The sequence below is a fragment of the Phaenicophaeus curvirostris genome, chromosome 18, assembly GCF_032191515.1.
Source record: "Phaenicophaeus curvirostris isolate KB17595 chromosome 18, BPBGC_Pcur_1.0, whole genome shotgun sequence".
Classification (NCBI taxonomy): Eukaryota; Metazoa; Chordata; class Aves; order Cuculiformes; family Cuculidae; genus Phaenicophaeus; species Phaenicophaeus curvirostris.
In genome coordinates, this window is record NC_091409.1 from 13566752 (window position 1) to 13588036 (window position 21285).

The window sequence follows — 21285 nt, forward strand, 5'->3', positions numbered from 1 at the left end:
AGTCATCTCCTATCAGCAGCTCTGAGTTTTTATTTAAGAAGCGAGGATGTACATAAATAACCATTTAAACCCCAAAGTTCAAGCTGAGCTTGCTGCATTTTTTTGGAGCAGCACAAGAATGGTTTTTCATCTATTTGGTGTTTATGAAGGGCTTTTTCTGTGGGAGAGGGACCCCTTTGCTTGTAGTGACAGGGGCTGCATGGTCCCTGCTGCTCGCAGGGGCAGCAGCCGCATGGTACGATGGGTGCAGGGACCGTGCTCTCACCATGGCTTTACCCTCTGCGGTTGCTGATGGTAAAAAGGGGACAGCGATGTCCTCAGCAGAGCAGAAAGCTGAGGTCCTCATCAACTACAAGACCCCTGTGGAGAGGGTGAGCCCTTCAGAGAGGTGAATATTATCTGTGCTTTCACCTGCTTCCCTAGCCTTTTACCATGCTGTTAAGCTATAAAGCCTATTTGTATTTACAGAGACAGCTGTAGCTCTTGAAGAAAGAGAAAGCTCAATCTTGCTGGAAATTAAAAAGCTGGCAAGTATTCCAGGGAATGCAAATCCTTACACCTACGTGAAGCCACCCATGTTGAAAGCTTGGCTGGCAAACTCAGAAGGTGTTTTTTGGGCTTGCGTCATGGAGGAGAGCGCTTCCTTTCCAGGTGGTTTTGTTTAATTCCAGGTCAGCAGGTTAATGAGATCTCTGGGATATGCTATTTGATCTGGAATGTAAACATTCACTTGGCATGTGTCCTTGATGTCTGATCAGATGGAAATGCAAATGCTGCGCTGAGCGTGGCGCGCCATCCAAAATGTTTTGGTGACACAATGTGTAAGACAAAATAACAATCCCTTCTTTTAAGAGCCTAATTGAAATGTTTTCTGTTGCCTTTGAGTCCTGCTGCATCTATCAAATCAACAACTTGGCACTGAAGGTACTGTGCCTGTTACTGAGGTGGGAGCTCCTTTGGCTCCCTCGGGAGCACTGAAAACCCAGAGCTGTCCCAGAAGCCACTGGTGAGACAGAGGCAGCGTTCAGACTTCCCCTGAGACCTTAATTACTGGTTTAGTGCCTCTGTCTCTTGGGTGAGTGGAGTTATTTAAGTTGATAAATGGATAGCATCACTGTAATGCACTATGTTGTCGTTGACACTTATTGATTGAACCTCAGGACTCAATTGATCAAACTCCCCAGTGCCAGCATGTAGTCCCAGTGGGAAAAATCAAACCTTTAATGGGGTCATGCGTTACTCTTGGTTTTCCACTTGGGGTTATGCGTTTTGGGAAGGAAGGAAGTGGTTTTGCTGGCCTGAATCCCTTCTGATACCTGTATTAAATAAAGACTGGCAGTAGGAACACTTGTTATTGTGGCAATCCAGTCTTGGGCAGACCCAAGCCTCATTAAATACGGCATATTTTACCTCCAGGAACTGTGTCATGATGTTGGAAGGAAGGAAAGGAATCTCTCAGGGGTCTGCTATACATCATAAAGGAGCCCAAGAGGACAGAGATGTTTCTGGACTGAATATTCTTTCACCAGTCCTCCTGAATACCACAGCTAATCTAATAAACCATATTGCACAGTGCAGGCAGGCATTGCGGCAGCTCAGGTTAACACTGCTGCTGGAACCTAAGTAAGCACTTCCTAAAGTTGTATGGCTTCAATTCTGCTTTTATTGTAGGTTTTTGCATGTCTGTAATTTGTGTTGGAATAGCATCTGCAGTTATATTAGCTAGTTAAGAACAGAGACGGGTTTGTCATTGTTGGGAGTCAGAACAGAAGTTACGGCATCTGGTTCTTGCGGCAGGAGCTGGTGCTGGAGTTTCTCCATTCCCTCCTGCAATTAGTTTTGTACATACAGAGTCATTTGGGCTTTTCGCACCTATTTTAAAAGCACTCAGCATTTGCTATAATTAAGACGAGAAGATAACAGATCGTGCCTTCTGTTAACAGTTTACGTGATGCAGCAAAGTCATCACATACCTTGCAGCTCTCAGAGCTTCCCCTCTGCAGAGCAGGTAAATGCTGTGATCATCATTTTGCTGGTGGGAAACTGGTGTGCAGGAGATTCTGTTCCCTATCTCAGATTGCTCTGGCAGAGCTGGGGTTTAAAATTCAAATAGTTTCCCAATGAATATTCAGCCACAGAACCCTCCTTCTTCTCTGGATGCTTCCTGGCAATAGGAGAGTTTTATAAAGCACTTTTTACAAAATAACACCGTAATCCCAGCAATGTCTGGCCGAAAGGGATATTGAGATTGGGGGGCTAAAAGGAGGCAGCTGATGGCAGACAAGCAAGAGAAGGGAGGTAGTTTGTGTGCAGATATGATATCAACACTGGGGAACCCAGCTCTTCCCAATACTGCAGGCATTTCTTGTGCTACTTGAAAAGTGGGCTGTTAAACTTTGCCATCCAAAAATAAAAAAAAGCTGTTGTGTTCTAAAAGTTCTCCTTCTGCTCCTCCTCCTCCTCTTCCTCTAATTCCTCTTCTTAGTCTTTCTCTTCCTTCTCCTCCTTCTCCTTCTCCTTCTCCTTCTCCTTCTCCTTCTCCTTCTCCTTCTCCTTCTCCTTCTCCTTCTCCTTCTCCTTCTCCTTCTCCTTCTCCTTCTCCTTCTCCTTCCCCTTCCCCTTCCCCTTCCCCTTCCCCTTCCCCTTCCCCTTCCCCTTCCATCTTCCCACTGTATCTCTACGATTAAGAAAGTGAAAGCCAAAAATTAAAGAATATCTGATGTATAAACAAGTCTGATGCATTTTTCCCCTTGCTTCTCAGGGGGATAGCTTTGCTTCACCATTAGACCCATATAATACAACAAAAATAGTCCCTGAGACAGTTTGTCTGTTCTTCCATCTGTCTCGAGCTCAGAGACAGAAGTCTGGAGTAGGAAATCATTCCAGGTGGGCATCAGGACTGGTGCAAACCCTTCACTGCTCCCAGGACCATCTCAGCCCCCTGGTGCCTACACCTGCAGATATTTCTCCTCTTACCCCTTTGCTTCTTTTCCCCTGTGTATCTGATTCTCACTGGTTTTTCTCCTCCTGACAACACACGTGAAGGGGATGTGACAATTTTATTAAGTTTTATACCCCCCACCATGGGTTGGCAGGGGCTCAAGGTCTGGTGGTATTTAATTACCTCCCATGGCCTGTTACAGGGGAATTCTGGCCCCAGCTTTTGGGACGTGATGGTGTTATGCCTGGATGAGCAGCAATTGCCTTCATCTACAAATGGTTTTTACAAAATCGCTAAATAATGTATTCAGAAAACATGCTGGAAATTAATGGAATAGATTATTTGCAAACATGTTCACTGAATTATCAGGCTTGTTCTTTATCCGTAAAATAATGTACTTAAAAAAAAATGAAGTTTATTGAATACGTTATTTAGAGACTGTTCTCCAGCTGAGAGCTGCAGGAATACTGGTGGAGCATACAGGCAGCCCGGCTGCTTCCCAGTGACCAGGGGAGTTGCTCCTCCTCTAGGCAGATGCACAGGACAGGACTTCGCTTGTATTTTGCTGGACCGTTTTTCTCATCCCTGACCTCAGGAAAGTGAGTTTGGAGAGGGACACGTGTCCCTCCCCTGCTCCCCATGGGAAAAGTCATAATGGTTGCTTTGCTTCGTGCATTTCCATCTTCTAAGACTCAATGCTGCTCCCAGTGAAGAGGAAAAATACCTGTACAAAAAGTCAGTGGAGGGAAATTAAGCCGTTGTGTGCAGCGTGGTCACATTGTGGTGCCCTGCTCTGTCAAGCAGTGAGGGATCATTTGGGGATGGATGGTTTAGACTTCCCACCTGGCCAGTCACCACGGCAGCACATCACCCTGCAGTAAAGGGAGTGGGACGAGTGGGAACCCACCGTGGAAGGTCTTAAAAGAGGGATGAAGTCTGACCTCCTCGTGCCCAGGAGCAGTCCCACCACCAGTCTTAGTGGCGTTTGCAGTGGCCTGCAGTATCCATCCTGTTGAATTATTCCCAAGAACCTCCAACGCAAGCAGCAGGGACTATCCCTCCTTCAAGTCAAAGGGACACTGTGTGACGCTATTGTACAGAGACAGTGTCACCTGTCAACTAGTGATGTGGCAGCTCAGGAGCATGAAGGAAGCCCAGGTCACCCTGGGGCCTCCATAGGGCAGGTGAGGCAGGGCTGTGGGGATGCAGGAGATCAGCTGTAGGAAGCATTCCATGTGCAGTACCGGTCCCTATCTCAAATGCATTGTTTCTCCAACATCACACAGTTGGTGGGATTCAAGGCTCAGGATCATAGAATCATAGAATCGTAGAATCACCAGATTGGAAAAGACCCATCGGATCATTGAGTCCAACCATTGCTATCAAACACTAAACCATGTCCCCCAGCGTCTTGTCCACCTGTCCCTTAAACCCCTCCAGGGAAGGTGACTCAACCACCTCCCTGGGCAGCCTCTGCCAGTGCCCAATGACCCTTTCTGTGAAAAATTTTTTCCTAATGTCCAGCCTGAACCTCCTTAAGAAGCAACACCCCCAGGCTGGAGGTCTACAACAGTGCTGAGGTGGAGGATAGGTCCAGAGGTCCAGCAAGCTCAGCATTGTCTTTTCACATCTCAAGGTGTTTTAAAACCTTTTCTAATCTATATAATAACTCCACTGTCCCAAGAAAGAGAAGCACACATTGAAGCTGAACTCTTAACCTGTTCTGTATTCCCTTGGGTTGGGAGTTACTGGATTTGGGACCCTTGTGGACATCTCTGCTGTACAAGGCCACAATAATGGTCTTATTGGCAGGTGACCGTAGTGGGGTGTTGTATCATAGGGAAACAACAAGACTCAGTTCATGCCGTACTGAGTTGGTCTGTTCCTCTTGGCTGTTCCCTTCGAGCATCGGGAGCGATGAGAAATATTTCCCGTTTGCCAAGCACAGTCTCTATCCTGTTTTGCATCGCGGGTCTCACCCAGAAGTTACAGTGCTTTATCTTCATGATGAAGTGTTAATTGTGTTTGGAGGATTCTTTCCCCTGTAATAGCAGGATATCTCGTAGCAGGAGATCAAAGTGTGGAATTCAGCTTGGCAGGCAGGTGCTTTCCCAAACCAGACGTCGGTGCTGCCTTCCCCTGCTCACTCAGCACCGAGGGGCTGCGAGCTGCAAGGAACCTCTCCATGAGGTGACAAAAGCATGCAGAGGAGGTCAAGGCTGGAAAAGACGTGGAACAATTTCTGTAGTAACAGAAGCAGATCAAAACAAAACCCCAGATAACGGAGAAAAACACAACTGAAGTGGGAGAAGCCCTAGGAGCCTTGCCTGAGGGTTAGCTGTATGGCTTCACGGTGAAGCTTCATGATCGAAATCATTGTGTTTGAAACTGCCAGTATTAATTAGAAAGGTCGGGATTTCAAATTTGGAAGCATTTAAAGCAGACCATAAAACTTTGTTTTCTTGTGTATGTCTGCTCAAATCCTCTTTTAAGTCATAAGGCTGAGCTAGCTTGTCTGCACATGGCTCGAAATAACTGTCTGAGGAGCTCTCGGTACTGCTAATGCTGTTATTTAGTAATTCTTGGAATATTGGGGAAGCTCTGGAGGAATAGAAAAGAGCTAATGTGCAAATATTTAAAAAGGGAAGCAGAACAGCCCAGGTAATTACAGACCTGTCAGTCTGTCATCAGTCCTCAGCAAAATAATGGAGTGGCAGATCCAGGCCTCAATTAATAAAGAATTAAGGGAAGGTAATATAATTAATGCCAATCATCGTGGGCTGATGGAAAACAAATCTTGTCAAACTAACTTGATATCTTTTTTGATGAGATTACAGGTTTAGGTGATAAAGGTAACAGTGTTAACATAATACACTTAGACATCTGCACGACATTTGACTTGGAAGCACAAAGTACATTGAGAAAGTTGAACAATACAAGATCAATATTATACAAGCTTGGTAGATTGGCTTGTCACTCTGTCTACTCAGAGTTTGTCATATTTTTACCAAAGAAACCATTAAATAATTGCCAGTGAAGTTTGTAAATGATGCAGAGAGTAAGTAAGCGGCAGAAGACAAAGATGCAGAGGTTTTGCTATGGCCTGGTAGACTGACCACCGGTAATGAATTTGTGTTTGGAAAACTGATATTTTCCCATTTGCAGGAGCAAAAAGTATCTTTCAAGTTGAGGACTCTCCTCCTTAGAGATGGTGGCTCTGGAAAAGGGATGCGAGATGTGTGGAGCAACTATGCTTTAGGGTGGGTGCTGGCTGATGGAGAAGTCCAAAAAGCATCAACAGCAACCAGCAGGGTAGGAAAACTTGGAGAGAGTGCAGTACCCCTTTGTCTTTGGCCAAAGCTGGAGGGGTTTGATTACAATCTGCAAGTGCTTTGGTGAAGGACGGTCTGGTGAGAGCCCACTGGTCTGGCATGTGGTGGGATGCGGAGTTCCAAGGGCTGGCAGCATGGGCTGACCATGCCAGCTGCGTGTAGGACTTGCTCCAGGGTTCACCTGCTGATTTGGCAGGTGAATTCATTCTCATAGGCTTTCAAACCACACCTGGCCAGGAGGGGCTTGGGCAGTGGGCAGCATCTGCCCTCCTTTGTTGCCCCCTTCCAGCTCCCCTTTCTCTGTCCCACTCTGTGCCCTCTGCCCGTGGTTCCCGTGTTGCGTCCAGCGAGCTTACAGTGATGCTTTAGATCCCCAGTGTCACAGCTAGCAGGACAAAAGTAAGAAGGCTCATGAAGCTGAGGGCCTGGGAAAACTGTGCCTTCAAATCTGACCTAGGGCATGTCTGTGTCTCAGAAATAACTCATTTTGAATTGTGAATGTGGATTCTTTGCTGCCTGCCTCTGAATTCAGAGATGCTCCTTCGGATCGTATTTGCAAACCTGAGTCTGCAAAACTGTATTTTCACTGTGTTTGATAAAGAAAAGCTGCAATTCCAATAGAATTGCAAAAATTTTTTATGTGCCCGAACCCCTAATGTGGGCATTACCAGTTCCCATGGGCTCCTGTGCTGCCGCTGGGGACCAGGAGCATCCAAGGAAAAGCTTGTCCCGGAGAATGACAACCACAGCTGGGAACACCACTGCATATAGAAAGCCTCTGCCATATGATAAATGCCCCCTGCTCTTACAAAAATAAATCGCTTTCTTTTAAAAACCTTTCCTACTCTTCCCCTCATATTCGTAATAGGATGATCGGTGGAACCAAAGATGTGGCTGTTACTTTAAAGGATAAATTAGTTTGACTCTTAACTCAATAATTAAAACTGTTATGGCTATGAGCCTGCAGGGATAATGTACTATTATTATAGTCATTTGTTTCAATTAAATGCTTACTGATTTTACAATAGCAGCTGGGCACCTGTGTGAGATAGCTATTACTCTGAACAAGACATCTCAAATTCCAGCAGAAATTTGTCACTGCACTAAAGCATTTTACATAGACCATGAAAGTTTATTAGGAGCAGTTACAAATCGGGGAGAGGAGGAGTGGTAATTGGGGATATATTTTCTTATCAGCTTCTCTCTGTCCTGCTCTCTCTCTTTTTTAAGTAAATCATCTTTAAGGATTCCAGCTATGGGGATGCGTTTACATTTAAACTTCAATACAGAAAAAGCCTGCTGGGAAAACTTTGCTTCAAAGCTGTTCAGCAGATAATTTCTCTCCCTGATTGATTGTGATTGTAGTGGCTTGTTCACAGGAGCAAAGCTAGGGAGAGGTAAGCTGTGCCACCGGTGAGACTTGGGGCTGTTCCTTTGAATAGCTACACGTCTGCCCGGGGAAGGCTCCAGCAGCATTTCTCACCCTGGGAAGGGTGGCAGTCATAGGATCACACAATGGTTTAGGTTGGAAGGGACCCTTAAAGGCCATCTAATTCAACCCTCCTGCAGTGAGCAGGGGCATCTTCAACTCAGTCAGGTTGCTCAGAGCCCTGTCCAATCTGACCTGAAATGTTTCCAGGGATGGGGCATCTACCATCTCCCTGGGCAACCTGTACCCGTGTCTCACCACCCTCATTGTAAAAAATTTCTTTCTTAGATCTAGTCTGAATCTCCCCTCTTTTAATTTAGAGCCGTTCCCCATTGTCCTATCATAACATGCCCTGCTAAAAAGTTAGTCTCCATCTTTCTAATAAGCCCCCTTTAAGTACTGAAAGGACACAATAAGGTCTCCCTGGAGCCTTCTCTGCTCCGGGGTGAACAACTCCAACTGTCTCAGTCTTTCCTCATGGGAGAGTGCTCCTTCCCTCTGATCATTTTTGTGGCCCTCCCCTGAACCCACTCCAATAGATCCCTGTCCTTCCTGTGCTGAGGACTCCAGAACTGGACACAGGGCTCCAGGTGAGGTCTCCTGAGAGCAGAGCAGAGGGGCAGAATCCCCTCCCTCACCCTGCTGGCCATGCTGCTAGAGATGCACCCCAGGGCTCAGTTGGCTCTCTGGGCTGTGTGCACACATTGCCAGCTCAGGTCCAACATTTCATCCACCAATACCCGCAAGCCCTTCTCCACAGGGAAACCTAGTGGTCCCTGTGTGCTGGTCTCCCCAGCACATTGGGCTGTGCCCCTGGGCTGGAGCTGTGCCCTCTGCCTGTTGCCACTGGTCTTGGCCATTATCTTTTATGATGCCTCACTTTATGTGGCTCCACTGAGGCTTGGAGGGCTGTGGTGCATCAGGGGTCAGCCAACACCATGCAGGTACAGCCGAATGTCTTTCTTTCTTTCTTGCTACGTAACATCTGTGAGCACCTTGGCACAAATCCCACCTGGGATCCCAGCCACGTATGCAGCAAGGGCAAAACGTTCCATGGGGGATAACACAGAACCTCCAAATTTGCACTTCAGCCACCAAAACATAGTGATATCTTCAGGGTGTGGCCAAGGCCAAAGGAACCAGGAGGAAGAGGGGAAAAATCCCATGCAAAGCAAAGGCAGAAGGTTGTTATGGAGTGGGACCTGCCTCAAGGCTTCGGCTGGGATTTAGGATTTTGCAGGAGAGGACTTTCCACAACAGCAGCCACCCATGCCTGAGCCTGGGACCAGAGCCCCAAGTCTGCTGGCTAGTGCTGTAGCCCTTGTTGCTGGAAAGAGCTGCCTTTTACATAGGAATCTAGGGGGGCAGCTAACTAGAAGTTCCACTTGACATGTTTCCAAACATTATCTTTGCTTGCAGAGCACCCAGGTCCCCAGCCAGGCTCTTCCTCATGGCGTTTTGTCCCTCGCACTGGATTACCCTTCTCCCCAGAAACAAGCAACGTGGAGCATGTGCTGTTTGTCAGCCTGTTTTTCTTTCCTTCTTAGGATTAGCTGGGGTGTTTATGGGCCTGATATGCATATTCATTAAAAAAATTGAAATATTGTAGAAAAAAAGACGCTGTCTTTGAGTTAGCACAGCCTTTGGGAATCTGCTAAGTAAGATGCACTTAATTACTTTAGCTATGACTACATCACATTTCACTCATGTTTCCTGTGAGATGCAAAACATCTTTTCAGCACAGGCTGCGAACACATCCTGAGCTTTTTGCAACACCTCGTGGTGAGCTTTGTGTGCTGAATGCCCAGGATGGAGACAGGATCTGACCTGGCTTCTGGGGCTGCACATCCTGGTGACAGAGCTAATGGCATTTGCAGGGCACTTATTTAATTACGCGTGTGCTTCTGTTGGGCTTCACAAAGATGCTTAACGCTCCATGGAGGAGAAGGGCACCGGTGCAGCCCCAGTGAGCCCGTGGCAAGGCTTGCATCCTACAGGACCAATGAGCCATGGGAGGAGAGGTGTTCTGCTTTTGCAGGGCAAATGCTGCATTCATTACCTTCTCTCACTTCGGTTTGCCACCATCACAATTTCATTCCTCGTTTACGTGCCTAATTGGGTGACTTGCTGCAGGGGAGCATCTCTGAGTCCTTCTGTGTTGGAGAAACCATGATGTCCCAGGAAAAATGCCAGTGTCTCTGCCTTTTAAGAGGGGGCTGTTGTTGGGTTGCTGTCAGCAAGAGGTTTCTGCATGGATTCCTTGAGCCAGGGCTCAGGTTTCTGTTTTTCCCTACATATTTTCATAACCATTTGCAGCACGTGTCCCATATACATAATTGCACTCCTGGACTTGTTCTGCTCTGATGAATAAATGATATTCACTGTAAAGAAGAAGTGTATGATTACTTATTTAATGGATAAACGGAGCTGTTGTGGTCTATTGGCCACATAATAAAAGTTGCAAAAAAATTGTCTTAATACAGTATTTACCCAAGAGACCGCCACGGCTGCAAATGGGAACAAGCTATTTTAAATTCTAAAGTTTTTTAAGCCACGTTTCATAGCCTTGCCCATTTCTAAACCACCCGTCTTTCTAAACTTTTTCTTCATTTAAATTTAAAATCAGGACAATAAATTATTCTTTTCCTTAGCAGCTGGCAGATCTTCTCCAACATGAAAGGTCTGGATTAAACTGACAAAATCCCACAAAATGTACCTTTTTGAATGGAATTTGGGAAGGAGCTCACTGCTCAGGCAAGCTGACTTGTCTCTTCACCTTGCAGGCTCCTCATCGCTGCCTGTCTCACCCCAAAACTGCCTTTCTGGTGGCTCCTCTGCTGCCCCCAAGCCCGTTGTCCATCCTCACCTTGTTTGGCTGCAGTGTGCCCGTCCTCAGTGTCTGTTTGGCCAGGATTTCCCAATCAAGGCAAGGAGAGACCAGAGTTCTGTGATAAGGCAGGTTATAAGGGCAAATAAAGCTTGGCATAGTTGAAGCAGCAGGGACTATTCTCACTCCGTGATGGTGCAAAGCCAGCCCTGCTGCCGCTATGAACCGGGGTGTCCTTGCAGCAGCAATTCAGCCAGGTCTCTGAGTCAGCCTTGGTCAGACTCCTCACGCTGTTGAAATGCAAGATGTTATTCTCTTAGAATCATAGAATCACCAGGTTGGAAGAGACCCACCGGATCATCGAGTCCAACCGTTCCCATCAATCACTAAACCATGTCCCTCAGCACCTCATCCACCCGTCCCTTAAACACCTCCAGGGAAGGTGACTCAACCCCCTCCCTGGGCAGCCTCTGCCACTGCCCAGAGGCTCTTTCTGTGAAAATTTTTTTCCTAATGTCCAGCCTAAACTTCTCCTGGTGGAGCTCAAGGCTATTCCCTCTCGTCCTGTCCCCTGTCACTTGGGAGAAGAGCCCAGCTCCCTCCTCTCCACAACCTCCTTTCAGGTAGTTGGAGAGAGCAATGAGGTCTCCCCTCAGCCTCCTCTTCTCCAGGCTAAACACCCCCAGCTCTCTCAGCCGTTCCTCATAAGGCCTGTTCTCCAGCCCTTTCACCAGCTTTGTTGCTCTTCTCTGGACTCGCTCCAGAGCCTCAACATCCTTCTTGTGGTGAGGGGCCCAGAACTGAACACAGGATCCGAGGAGCGGTCTCACCAGTGCCGAGTCCAGAGGGAGAAGAACCTCCCTGGACCTGCTGGCCACGCCGTTTCTGATCCAACCCAAGATGCCATTGGCCTTCTTGGCCACCTGGGCCCCTGCTGGCTCATGTTCAGTCGCTGTCAACCAACACCCCCAGGTCCCTCTCCTCCAGGCAGTTTCCAGCCAGACTTCTCCTAGTCTGTAGCTGCCCAGAGTTGTTGTGCCCCGAGTGCAGGATGCGGCATTTGGCCTTGTTTAACCTCATGCCTCTTGCTGCGGGTTAAATCCCTGCACTTTGTAATTGGTACAGAAAAAGGGCAGATCTAGGAGAATCTGTTCCCCTCACACACACTCCTCTGCTGATGGAGAATCCGAAAGAGAGCAGATCATGCTGTCGGGTGTTGTGTAAAGCTCTTGATTCCTGACCTGCAGAAGTAAATCTGGTTTTACATTTGGATTTATTTCCTCTGAAGCCTACCGAGCCCTTGCAGGTCTTCCCTGGGTTCCTCTCTGTACAAGCTGCTAATGGAGTTGGCAAGCTTCCTCTGGTAATGAGAGATTGCACCTCAGCGGGCTTATCGGAAATGAAGATTGTTAATAAATAAAGCCTGGGTCTTTAAACTCATGTTAACATTAATCAGATTAATATAAAAGGGAAAAAGTCTGGAAAATGTTTCAGGCAGAGTTTGCTCTCCCTGCGTGGCTGCATGGGGCTGGGCGGCAGGAGGCAGCTTGGCTCTGCCCATGGGGCAGCAGTGGGGCTGAACCGATGGATCCTGGGGTGAAAATCAAGGTTTTAGGGAAAATGGTACAAACTGGAAATGGAGTCTTTGTTCAGCAGACAACAGGGCAGCCCCAAAACCTTCCATGCATCTACAAGCATGGCTGGGTTTGTCCCCATCTCCTTTCATCTCATCTTCGCTCCTTGACCAGACAGGGGGTTGTTGCTGCTCCCTCCTGACCCAACCACTTGAACTTTGCTTTATGCCATGACACAGGGGCATATGACCTCCACAAGATATTTTTATTTTGTCTAATGTAGCGTTTGACATCTCTTATTAGCAATACATAGATATATGTTTCATTTTTCTTTGGGATCTTTCAAGTCTGTTGGGCTCAGCAGCCTCAGGAAACAGTGTTTGTACCGTGTCTGCACATTCCTGCAGCCGAGTGTGATTAGTCACCTTTCAGTCCCACCAGATGTCCCCTTGCTCTCGGGTTATGAGAACAGATAAATAGCTGTTAGGAAACTCTTTATTTGGAAGGACAACTCTATCACATAGCCACCTCTCTCATGTCTTACCCATGCACACTCGTGCATCACTTCTAGTCCCTTCCCTCACTGGAAGCCTTAACAGGCAGCCAAGAATTTTCTTTGCATTGCCTGGACTTTCTTTCCTTTCTGCCGCATTCATTTTGAGTGGGATTGGAACCAATTACGATATATAAAATCAGAGCAGTCATCTTCTGGAGGAGCTGTAATGAGGTGGTGGCCACTAGCAGAGCTTGCGTCCTGCACGTTGGGGTCTGTCTCAGGGCGTGCCGTGGTGCTCGCTGCCTCTGGGGCTCAGGGACATGCAAAGCTCTGGTTTGATGGTAGTGTCACAGCTTTGGGTGGACCAGAATGGTGGGAGGAGGGACTTGGGGCTTCCACTGACGGCTGTTGTGCTTGCTACTTCTAGGTTTAACCCTGGTAGCACTAGCAACCCAGCATCCATACATGTGATGCAGAAGCGTTGCTTGTGATATTTTCATGAACTCAGACAAGCAGATATTTTTTCATCTAAGGAGTTACTAAATGACACCACCAAGTGTTGCTCAGAAGGAGCATGTTTGAGGTCTACGGCCACTGGTCCTTGAGGCAAGCAGGAGCACCTCCTGGGCACATGGACATATGTACAAACACAATTTAGCTCCTCTCTGTAGTCCCCGTGGTCAGGGTGGTGGCAGGAGCAGAGTCCCGGGTGCACGGTACTTGTTTCTTGACCTTGGCTTGTTTGGAAGACTTCACTGCTGTGTAGAATAATTCTACATAAGTCAATAAGAGTTCATCATAAAGTGATTTGACAGTATGATAAATAAATAAATACAATTTTTAATTACAAAGTGATATTCTTCTAACAGATCCAGGAGATGGTCCACTCGGATGCCGCGTCCTATGAGTCCAACCGTCAAGTGCCCCTGATCAATCGCCCCGGGATGCTGGCCGGCCCCATGAGCGCTCTCAGCCAGTCACAGCTGATTTCTCAGATGGGGATGCGGAGTGGCATTACCCACGGTTCCCCATCGCCCCCGGGAAGTAAGTCTGCAACACCATCTCCCTCCAGTTCTACTCAGGAAGAGGAGACAGAGTCACATTACAAGGTACGTGCCATCACACCTGTTTTAGCAGACAACAAGAGAATGGCAGGTGATGTTTTTCAGTGAGGGATAAATTGCACAATATAAGAGACTTTTGATCTTTTTTTTTTTTAAGATGTATATAGTGGGAGATTTTCCCAAGGATGGAGAGATTGTTTCCAACATAGGGACAGCACAGCAGACTAGCACATGTGCTTGGGTTGTACGAGCAGCAAGTTTAGCAGTGAGAGTTGTCCTGCAAAAACAGACAGGTGTGACAGGATTTGAATTTATAACCAGAGCAGCAAACAGTGCAGAGACCAGAAAACTAGAGCTGTTCAAGGCCAGGTTGGATGAGGCTTTGAGCAACCTGGTCCAGTGGAAGGTGTTCCTGCCCATGGCAACGGGGTTGGAATTGGATGAGCTTTAAGGTCCTTTCCAACCCAAAACATTCCATGGTTCTAGGATTTCTGTGACTGAGCAAAAGCCTTTCACTTTCCACAGAAATCCAGGCAGAGCTATTCCCATCATTCATGTAGTTATTCATCCGCTGGCAGCTTTCACTTCAGATCAGGACATTTCAAAACAGAGTGGACACAAAACCTGAGCTTCAGTGGAATAAAGAAGGGATACATATGACTGAAAATAGCCGGGCTTTCTCAAAGTCCACAATTCCACATTTTGGGGATGCTGTGGTTGTGCTTCTGGCCGCCACGATGGCCTGTGTCACACGGCACCGGGCAACTAGATGGGAGCTGAAATCTTTCATGTCAGCAGAATATCAGTTTCATCCTAGTTACGCTCCAGGTTCTCTGGCTCTGCCTCTTTCAGCATCACCCACCCAGCTTTCCTTGCAGCCAGCCAGGGCCACAGGAGTCATTGGGGAGGACGTGGCTTTGGGGCTGGATCTGCTGTTCTCATTGAGCCAGCGATGCCTTGTGGGGGTAGGAAAAATCTGTAGACATCCAGATCATGACAGGGATTTTATTTTTTTCTAATCCTGAATGCACGCCTCCTTGTTTTTCTGTCCTGTAAACTACCCAGCAAGACAGATGGAACAATAATGATGTATTTGTTGGAGGACAGAGACTGTAAGTGTAAAGAAAGCAGCAGAACCGTGGTGTGGCCTGCACATTTCTGTTTGCTTTCTCTGTCTACACAGCTGTTGTATTCACCCATCACTCTTTTTGTTTTTTTTCTGTATGGCCATTAACAGCCTTTCTGCAACAAGTCATCAAAGCCATATCTAGTGAGCAGGAATTAATCTTATGACCATGAAAGTCACACGTTAAAGAAAGGGGTCTGATGCCAGGGGGTGGTTCATGTCCAGCAGGTCCTCAGTGCTAAAGAGCTTGTGATTTTAGGAGGTCTCACAGCCTCACTGATGTATTTACCTGCTTCATTGCTTCAGGAGGTGTACACATGCATGGGAGGGAGAGGTAGTTATCGCCCAGATTCCAGATGGATGAGTGGTCTCTCTCCATGGTTAGGAAAACCCTGGTATACATGAGGTTCCTACCCTTCACGGGTTCAAAATTTAAGGCAGCATCAAACCACCATCTTATGGAATTGTAGCTGTCACCTCTGAGTTGTCCCAGACCACATCTGGTGTTGCACGTACCTTCTGCTGCCTCTCCAGAGTGGGTCCAAGTGGGGGCTGGTGGCCACGTGCTGCACAAACCTTAACGGTCAGTTTGATCATCGCTCCTCTCTTGAGGCTTGCAGGTGCTCTGGGACAGCGAGGCACTGGCTCACCAGAGCTTGCATTTAGCCACGAACATGGCTTAGGTTGTTCAAACATCTTCTGCAGTCCAGGGCTGGGCTGTTGTCTCATCCCATGCTGTGTCACACCTAGTAAATGGCAAGAAAAGCAAGCAAAGTCCTGATCTACTCCCTCCTGGGAGCTCCAGCTCCAGGCAGCCTTGCAGGCAGCATCTGTTTTCCATAAATACCATTTGCTCTTTGGTGCTGCCTAAGCAGGACTGACTGTAAAAGCGTCGCCGCGGCTGCCGTCGTATTGTGCCTGTTCCCAGCTCCTTCGCTTGATCAGCGGCTGTGAGCAGAGCCGGTCCCCCCGCAGCACTTAGTGAATCAAACAGGATTACAGTTAGTTAAAATACCATCTCACTTGCTAATGGGCTGAAGCCCTGTCATGCATTTTTTTTCCTCCTAATAAGCTGGCCTTTCACCTCCAGGCCTCCCATTCAAGCCCAATTGGGCAATTTTAAATTAAATGCAATTTTTTTTCGGTCTCTCTGCTCATTCACTAATGGTCACTGTCTGTTTGACAAATGTCACTGCGCAGATACTGAACTTAATGACCAGTCAAGAGCTGCTGAGCGCAGAGCAGGAGCGCCGCTGCCCTTTCCCCGTGCCTTAAATCCTAGTGCTTCCAAGCACACAATCACATCAGTAAATCCATCAGGAGAAAGGGCCTTTTGCACCCAGCACTCACCAGGGGGCACAGTTTTTGCAACAGGTTAGTGTTTAGACCTGTGTCAATTGATTTTTTTCCTATTTTTTTAGGTTTCTAAGTGACAGACCGAGCAACTTTCCAAGTAGTGCCCGTGCACCTGGGAGAGCAGGGGCTGCTGGAGTCAGGTCCTGGCTGAGCACTTGGTGCCTGAGCAGGGTCTACAGGCGAAGGTGCTGATGCTCTATTTGCCCTCCAGGGTGCAGAGATCCAGATCGCAGCAGCCAACTGGCAGCAAACCACTTTATTCTCTGCCGTGTTTAAGCTCTGGCGTATTTAGTTTTTTCCTCTGCTATAAAATAAGGATAATGGTGCTTCCCTGTAGTGCAAGCTTTCACTGACCACAGTTAATGTGTTGAGAGTTTTGATGTCTGTCCAAGTGCTTGCCAGGTGTCCTTTCCTTCTCACACCTTCACACAGAGGCTTCTGCGGTCTCATATATTCAACAAGCTGCCCAGGGCATCCTGGCAGAGGCTCAGCCGTGGGATTTCCTTTCTGTAACGCCTTCACTGGAAGGCTTCTCTACGGCTACCTGAAAGGAGGTTGTGGAGAGGAGGGAGCTGGGCTCCCTCAGGACGAGAGGGAATGGCCTCAAGCGCCGCCAGGGGAGGTTTAGGCTGAACATTAGGAAAAAAAATTTTCACAGAAAGGGTCATTGGGCACTGGCAGAGGCTGCCCAGGGAGGTGGTTGAGTCACCTTCCCTGGAGAGGTTTAAGGGACGGGTGGATGAGGTGCTGAGGGACATGGTTTAGTGTTTGATAGGAATGGTTGGACTCGATGATCAGGGTCTATGATTCTATGATCCCTGTTTCCAGCCTTGCTGTTTTGCTTCCCAACCTGGTGGCAACGTCTCTTGCTGAGCAGGTACAAAGTCCAACCACTGTTGCCTGTGTCCTGCTTCCCTTGGTTCAATAGCCCAAGCGTGGATACAGCCAGATCCGGTCATCTGACTGCACCCAAGCTGGTTGTAAAGAGTGAGTGGTGCATGCAGAGCTTTTAATACATAAGATGAAAATAGTTTAATTCCTGAATATTTTTCCTGGATAGGGGTACACACCTGTTAGCAGAGTGAAACACATTTCAGATGGCCTCAGTGTGATGGTTAATGTGATCTTGGTGCTGCTTGGTCGGTGCTCATGACCCTCCTGCCTAGGGAGGGGGAAGGTTGAGCTGCCAGCACACTATTGGGCAAGGTAAGTCAGAAGCAGTTTGTGAAGGGATTGTTAGGCTCAAAATCAGAAACCACGTGGAAGCCAAGTTTGGAAAAACTCAAGGCCTGCTTAAGGGGTCTGGCTGGGAAGTAAGGCATTTGGAGCAGTCCCAGAAGAGGATCAAGGAGTGAGTGAGCTCATGATGCCAGGGAGGAGGAGAGGAAAGGAGGTGACCGAGGACAAGTGTCTGGAAAGCCTCAGCTTTGGAGCAGGGGCCACTGGAGCAGCAAGGGGAGAATCCAATCTGTGAACCGGGCTGGGAGGAGGCACCTAAACCAGGCTCAGGCACCTCTAGCTGTTTGTGTAATGATCCTAGAGGGTCCTGATGGCCAAAGAGACCCCCAGAGCTGCTGCCCTCCTTGCCACAATGGGAGCCTTCTTCTGCCTGTGCCTCCTCATCCCCTTTGCTAATGAGCTGTAGCAGGGACTCTCATCGGACTACTCCCAGCTGACTGCTAAGCTGCTTCTCTTGCTTTTGCAGGTTGCTGGAGAGAAAAGACCATCAACAGACCTGGGCAAAAAGCCCAAAAGCCAAAAGAAGAAGAAAAAGAAGGATCCCAATGAGCCCCAGAAGCCTGTGTCAGCCTACGCCCTGTTTTTCAGAGACACACAAGCAGCCATCAAAGGGCAAAACCCCAACGCAACCTTTGGAGATGTATCGAAAATTGTTGCGTCAATGTGGGACAGTCTGGGAGAAGAACAAAAGCAAGTGAGTTACTGATCTCTTTTTCTTTTCTTTTGATTGTTGACGTGTGGTTTTCCATGGTACATGGCGCTTAGAGTCTCCTAAGCACATTAGGAGCATGGCCAGGGACTTGAACAGGCTGAAGTGCTTGCACAGAAAGGGAGGTATTTTCCGGAGCGGTGCTGAAGTGCTCATTGCCACTCGAAGCAATGCTTGAGTGGTTTGCATGCTGAGCCCCGAGCTGGTGCAGCAAGTGATGTGACCCGGCCCTTGGACACCTCTTTGGGGTGCCCTGCACACAGCTCTTTCCCACCGAGGAGGGAGGTGTGACCCACGCCACAGGCAGGGATGGGGCTGCAGAAGGAGGCACTAAGTTTGCTTTGCCTCTGCCTGTTTTAATAAAATATCTGTTGTTACATAAGGAAGAGGACATTTTTATGACAGCTAATTATTCTTCATAAGCTCATACTTTACCAAAACATCAGTGGCCTTTCCCTGACACAGAGGTTTTACAGCCTTCGATGGGAGATGGGTTTGTACTTGCTTATTTACTTACAAGGAATGACGGCAAACCAGCTGAAAACTGTTAACTCTCTACATCACTGGCCTCAAATCTAGCATTAAGGCTTTAAAAGCTTAGGAAGGAGATGTCTGAAGTGGCCTCACAAAGGAAACCTTCCTGCCCCAAAGCTGTCAACCACTTTCAGTCTGCTTCACACAGAGACTTGTAGGTCCTGCTTTAGCTCTTTTATTGATGCTGAGTCAGTTACAAAAGCTTGTAATTGCTTGTTGCCTACTGAGAAAACCCCAGGGAACACTTTCTGTAGCCAGTATGTCTTTTTATCAGCCTGAGTGAGATCCGACACTGTGTGATGTGTCTCTGAACCCAAACATGTTTTTACTGACGATCCTCCCCTAAACAGTGAGTCCTTCTAGAGCCTGCTACCAACTTCAGGCTGGCTCCATCTCCTGTTGTGTGTCCATGACCAGCATTTGAAGCAGCTACATTTGGGGAGGGAGCAGCAGGGAAGAAGAAAAGTCATTTAAATGGAAGTCATGCAAGGAAATAGCCTTGCTTTCCACCCCACATCAAGTTGGCAATAAGAGCAAGGCATCTTCTGGGATGAAAGCCCTTTTGCTCATCCTTGGATTCTCTGGAAAAGCCTTGCTTTGATGTTTTCATGATCCTCCCTTTTCGCTTCTTTGGACAGATCACTGGGGGATCGTGCAGGAATTTCCAGTGCTGAATCATAAGATCATAGAATGGGAAGGGACCTTAAAGCCCATCCAGTTCCAAACCCCCACCATGGGCAGGGACACTTATTACTGGATCAGGTTGCTCAAAGCCCCATCCAGTCTAGCCTGGAACAACTCCAGGGAGGGGTCAGTCACAACTTGCCTGGGGAACCAGAGGCAGGGAGGAAGATTCCCACGTGCGGCAGGTTTACCAGAACCCTGTTTGCTGGGAAGGTGTGGGGCAGATGCTATTGGTGCAAGGTGTGTGAGGTTCCAGAATGTGGAGAAGCTTCTGCATCACTTCTTTCTCTTGTTTTTGTCCCTCTCAGCATCTCAATCTGCCTCTCTCTTACTCCATCTGGTTTCAAATATCTCTGTCAATTGGGCACTGAGCTCGGCTGGAAATGTGGTTTATATAATGGAAGTGCTGGTGCGACCCTGACTCAGCACAGTGCAAACGCTCAGCTCTTAATTAACAGCAGGGATTAAACCAGTCCGTTTATCTTCCCTGCTAACTCTCCCTTCTTCTCTTTTATGAGATAGTAGCAGCCTTGCCGTCTCTTTACACACGCTTTCTAAGTGGCTCCATTTCTCCCTATGTAATTGATTTAATTAAGTCATTTGTTCCTTGTCTGAATGCTTAAATATTAACTTCCTGGCTTTGTCTCCAGCTGTATACTTTTCTCCCACAACAGCTACCTCCCTGCCCGGGACTCAGGCTGGAGGGACACTATTTATCTTTGGTTCTGGGACCATATTGCTGGTTTGTGCAACATGGCACGTTCCCTCCTGAAGTGTTTGGCTGGAAGGGAGTTTATTTAGTCCCTGTTTGCTTTCCTCTGCCAGCATCCCTAGTCAAGTTTGTTTAGATTCAAAAGACAATGCAATGGAAAAGGAAAAAGAGAAAGGGAAAGGAAAAAAAAAAGGAAAAGGAAAAAAAAAGGAAAAGGCAAAAAAAAAAAAGCATTAACAAAATGTCTTTAAAATGTGAAAACAAGTACTTAAGCTGTCCTGCAGCTCCTTTCAGGACATGATGCTTGCCCTCACGATGAAGACAAGCCCATCCCAAGCCCAACATTGGTCCAGCTCATTGGGAGGCAGAAGCATCGTGCTCTGGGGAGGGGTAGAAAGGTGGAAAAGGGAAGTATTTCACCTGGTGTGCTGCTCCTGGCTCTGTTGACGACAGTTTGAGTGTCGCTATACTCTCACTGCAGAAAGCAGTGTTGACGACGAGCTGGGGCTAACGTAGCGGTGGCAAAAGTAGGCAAGCAAAAGCCAAATCTGGATGTTCTTGCTCACTTATGAGCAATTGAACTAATTGCTCAATTAAAGAAAGCCTCTCCTTTTCCTAGCATAAGTAAAGAGGGTGGAATTGAGGCTGTAGGATCTAATCTGGGGCTGGGCTGTAGTCCCAGTCTTGGGTCTCTCACAGCCCCCAAGATGATCAGAGTGAAGCTGGGTCATCACATCTCCAGAGGGCCAATGTGCATTCCCCAGGCCACCATGCAGTTATTAAATAGTCATTTATGTCACTGTAGGTTTTGCTTCAGATGCAGTTTACAAACCTTGTTTTCCGCCTTCCAGTGGGCACAGTGCTTCCTCAGTGCTGGGTGTGTCCTGGTTCCTGCCTTGAGGGAGAATTACAGGCAGAGCGGGCAGGGAGCGACCATCAGGGGGGTTCAAAGCCAATAAACCCAACCTCAGCCAGGGCATGTTGGACTTGTGATCCCCCTCCACGTGTCAGCAGCCCCTGGAACGTGCCCCACTGTGCCTGCAGACGTGCCCATCCATCCCTCCCAGCTCCATCAGGCACAGAGGAGCGCGATGACCATCGTGCCAGTGACAAAGGGATGTGGAAAGCCTGGTGCTGGTGACTTGTAGCCATGCTGCAAGCCCAACACGGCAGTGCCTGAGGCTGGGAGGGGTGGTCCTGTGCCACCCCCCAAGCAGGCAGAGCCTCAGCCCCACTCTGCAGACAGAGCATAAAGCATTTCG

General features: G+C 47.9%; 1 protein-coding gene across 1 annotated transcript in view; it reads left to right on the top strand.

Annotated features, from left to right (window-relative positions):
• TOX2 (TOX high mobility group box family member 2) overlaps positions 1-21285 on the top strand; it is a 162499-nt gene that overhangs the window by 125448 nt on the left and 15766 nt on the right. Inside the window, exons 4-5 of the mRNA XM_069871763.1 lie at positions 13469-13708; positions 17851-18078. Of these exons, the coding sequence (XP_069727864.1) occupies positions 13469-13708; positions 17851-18078 (468 nt within the window). The remainder of the gene's footprint in view (positions 1-13468; positions 13709-17850; positions 18079-21285) is intronic.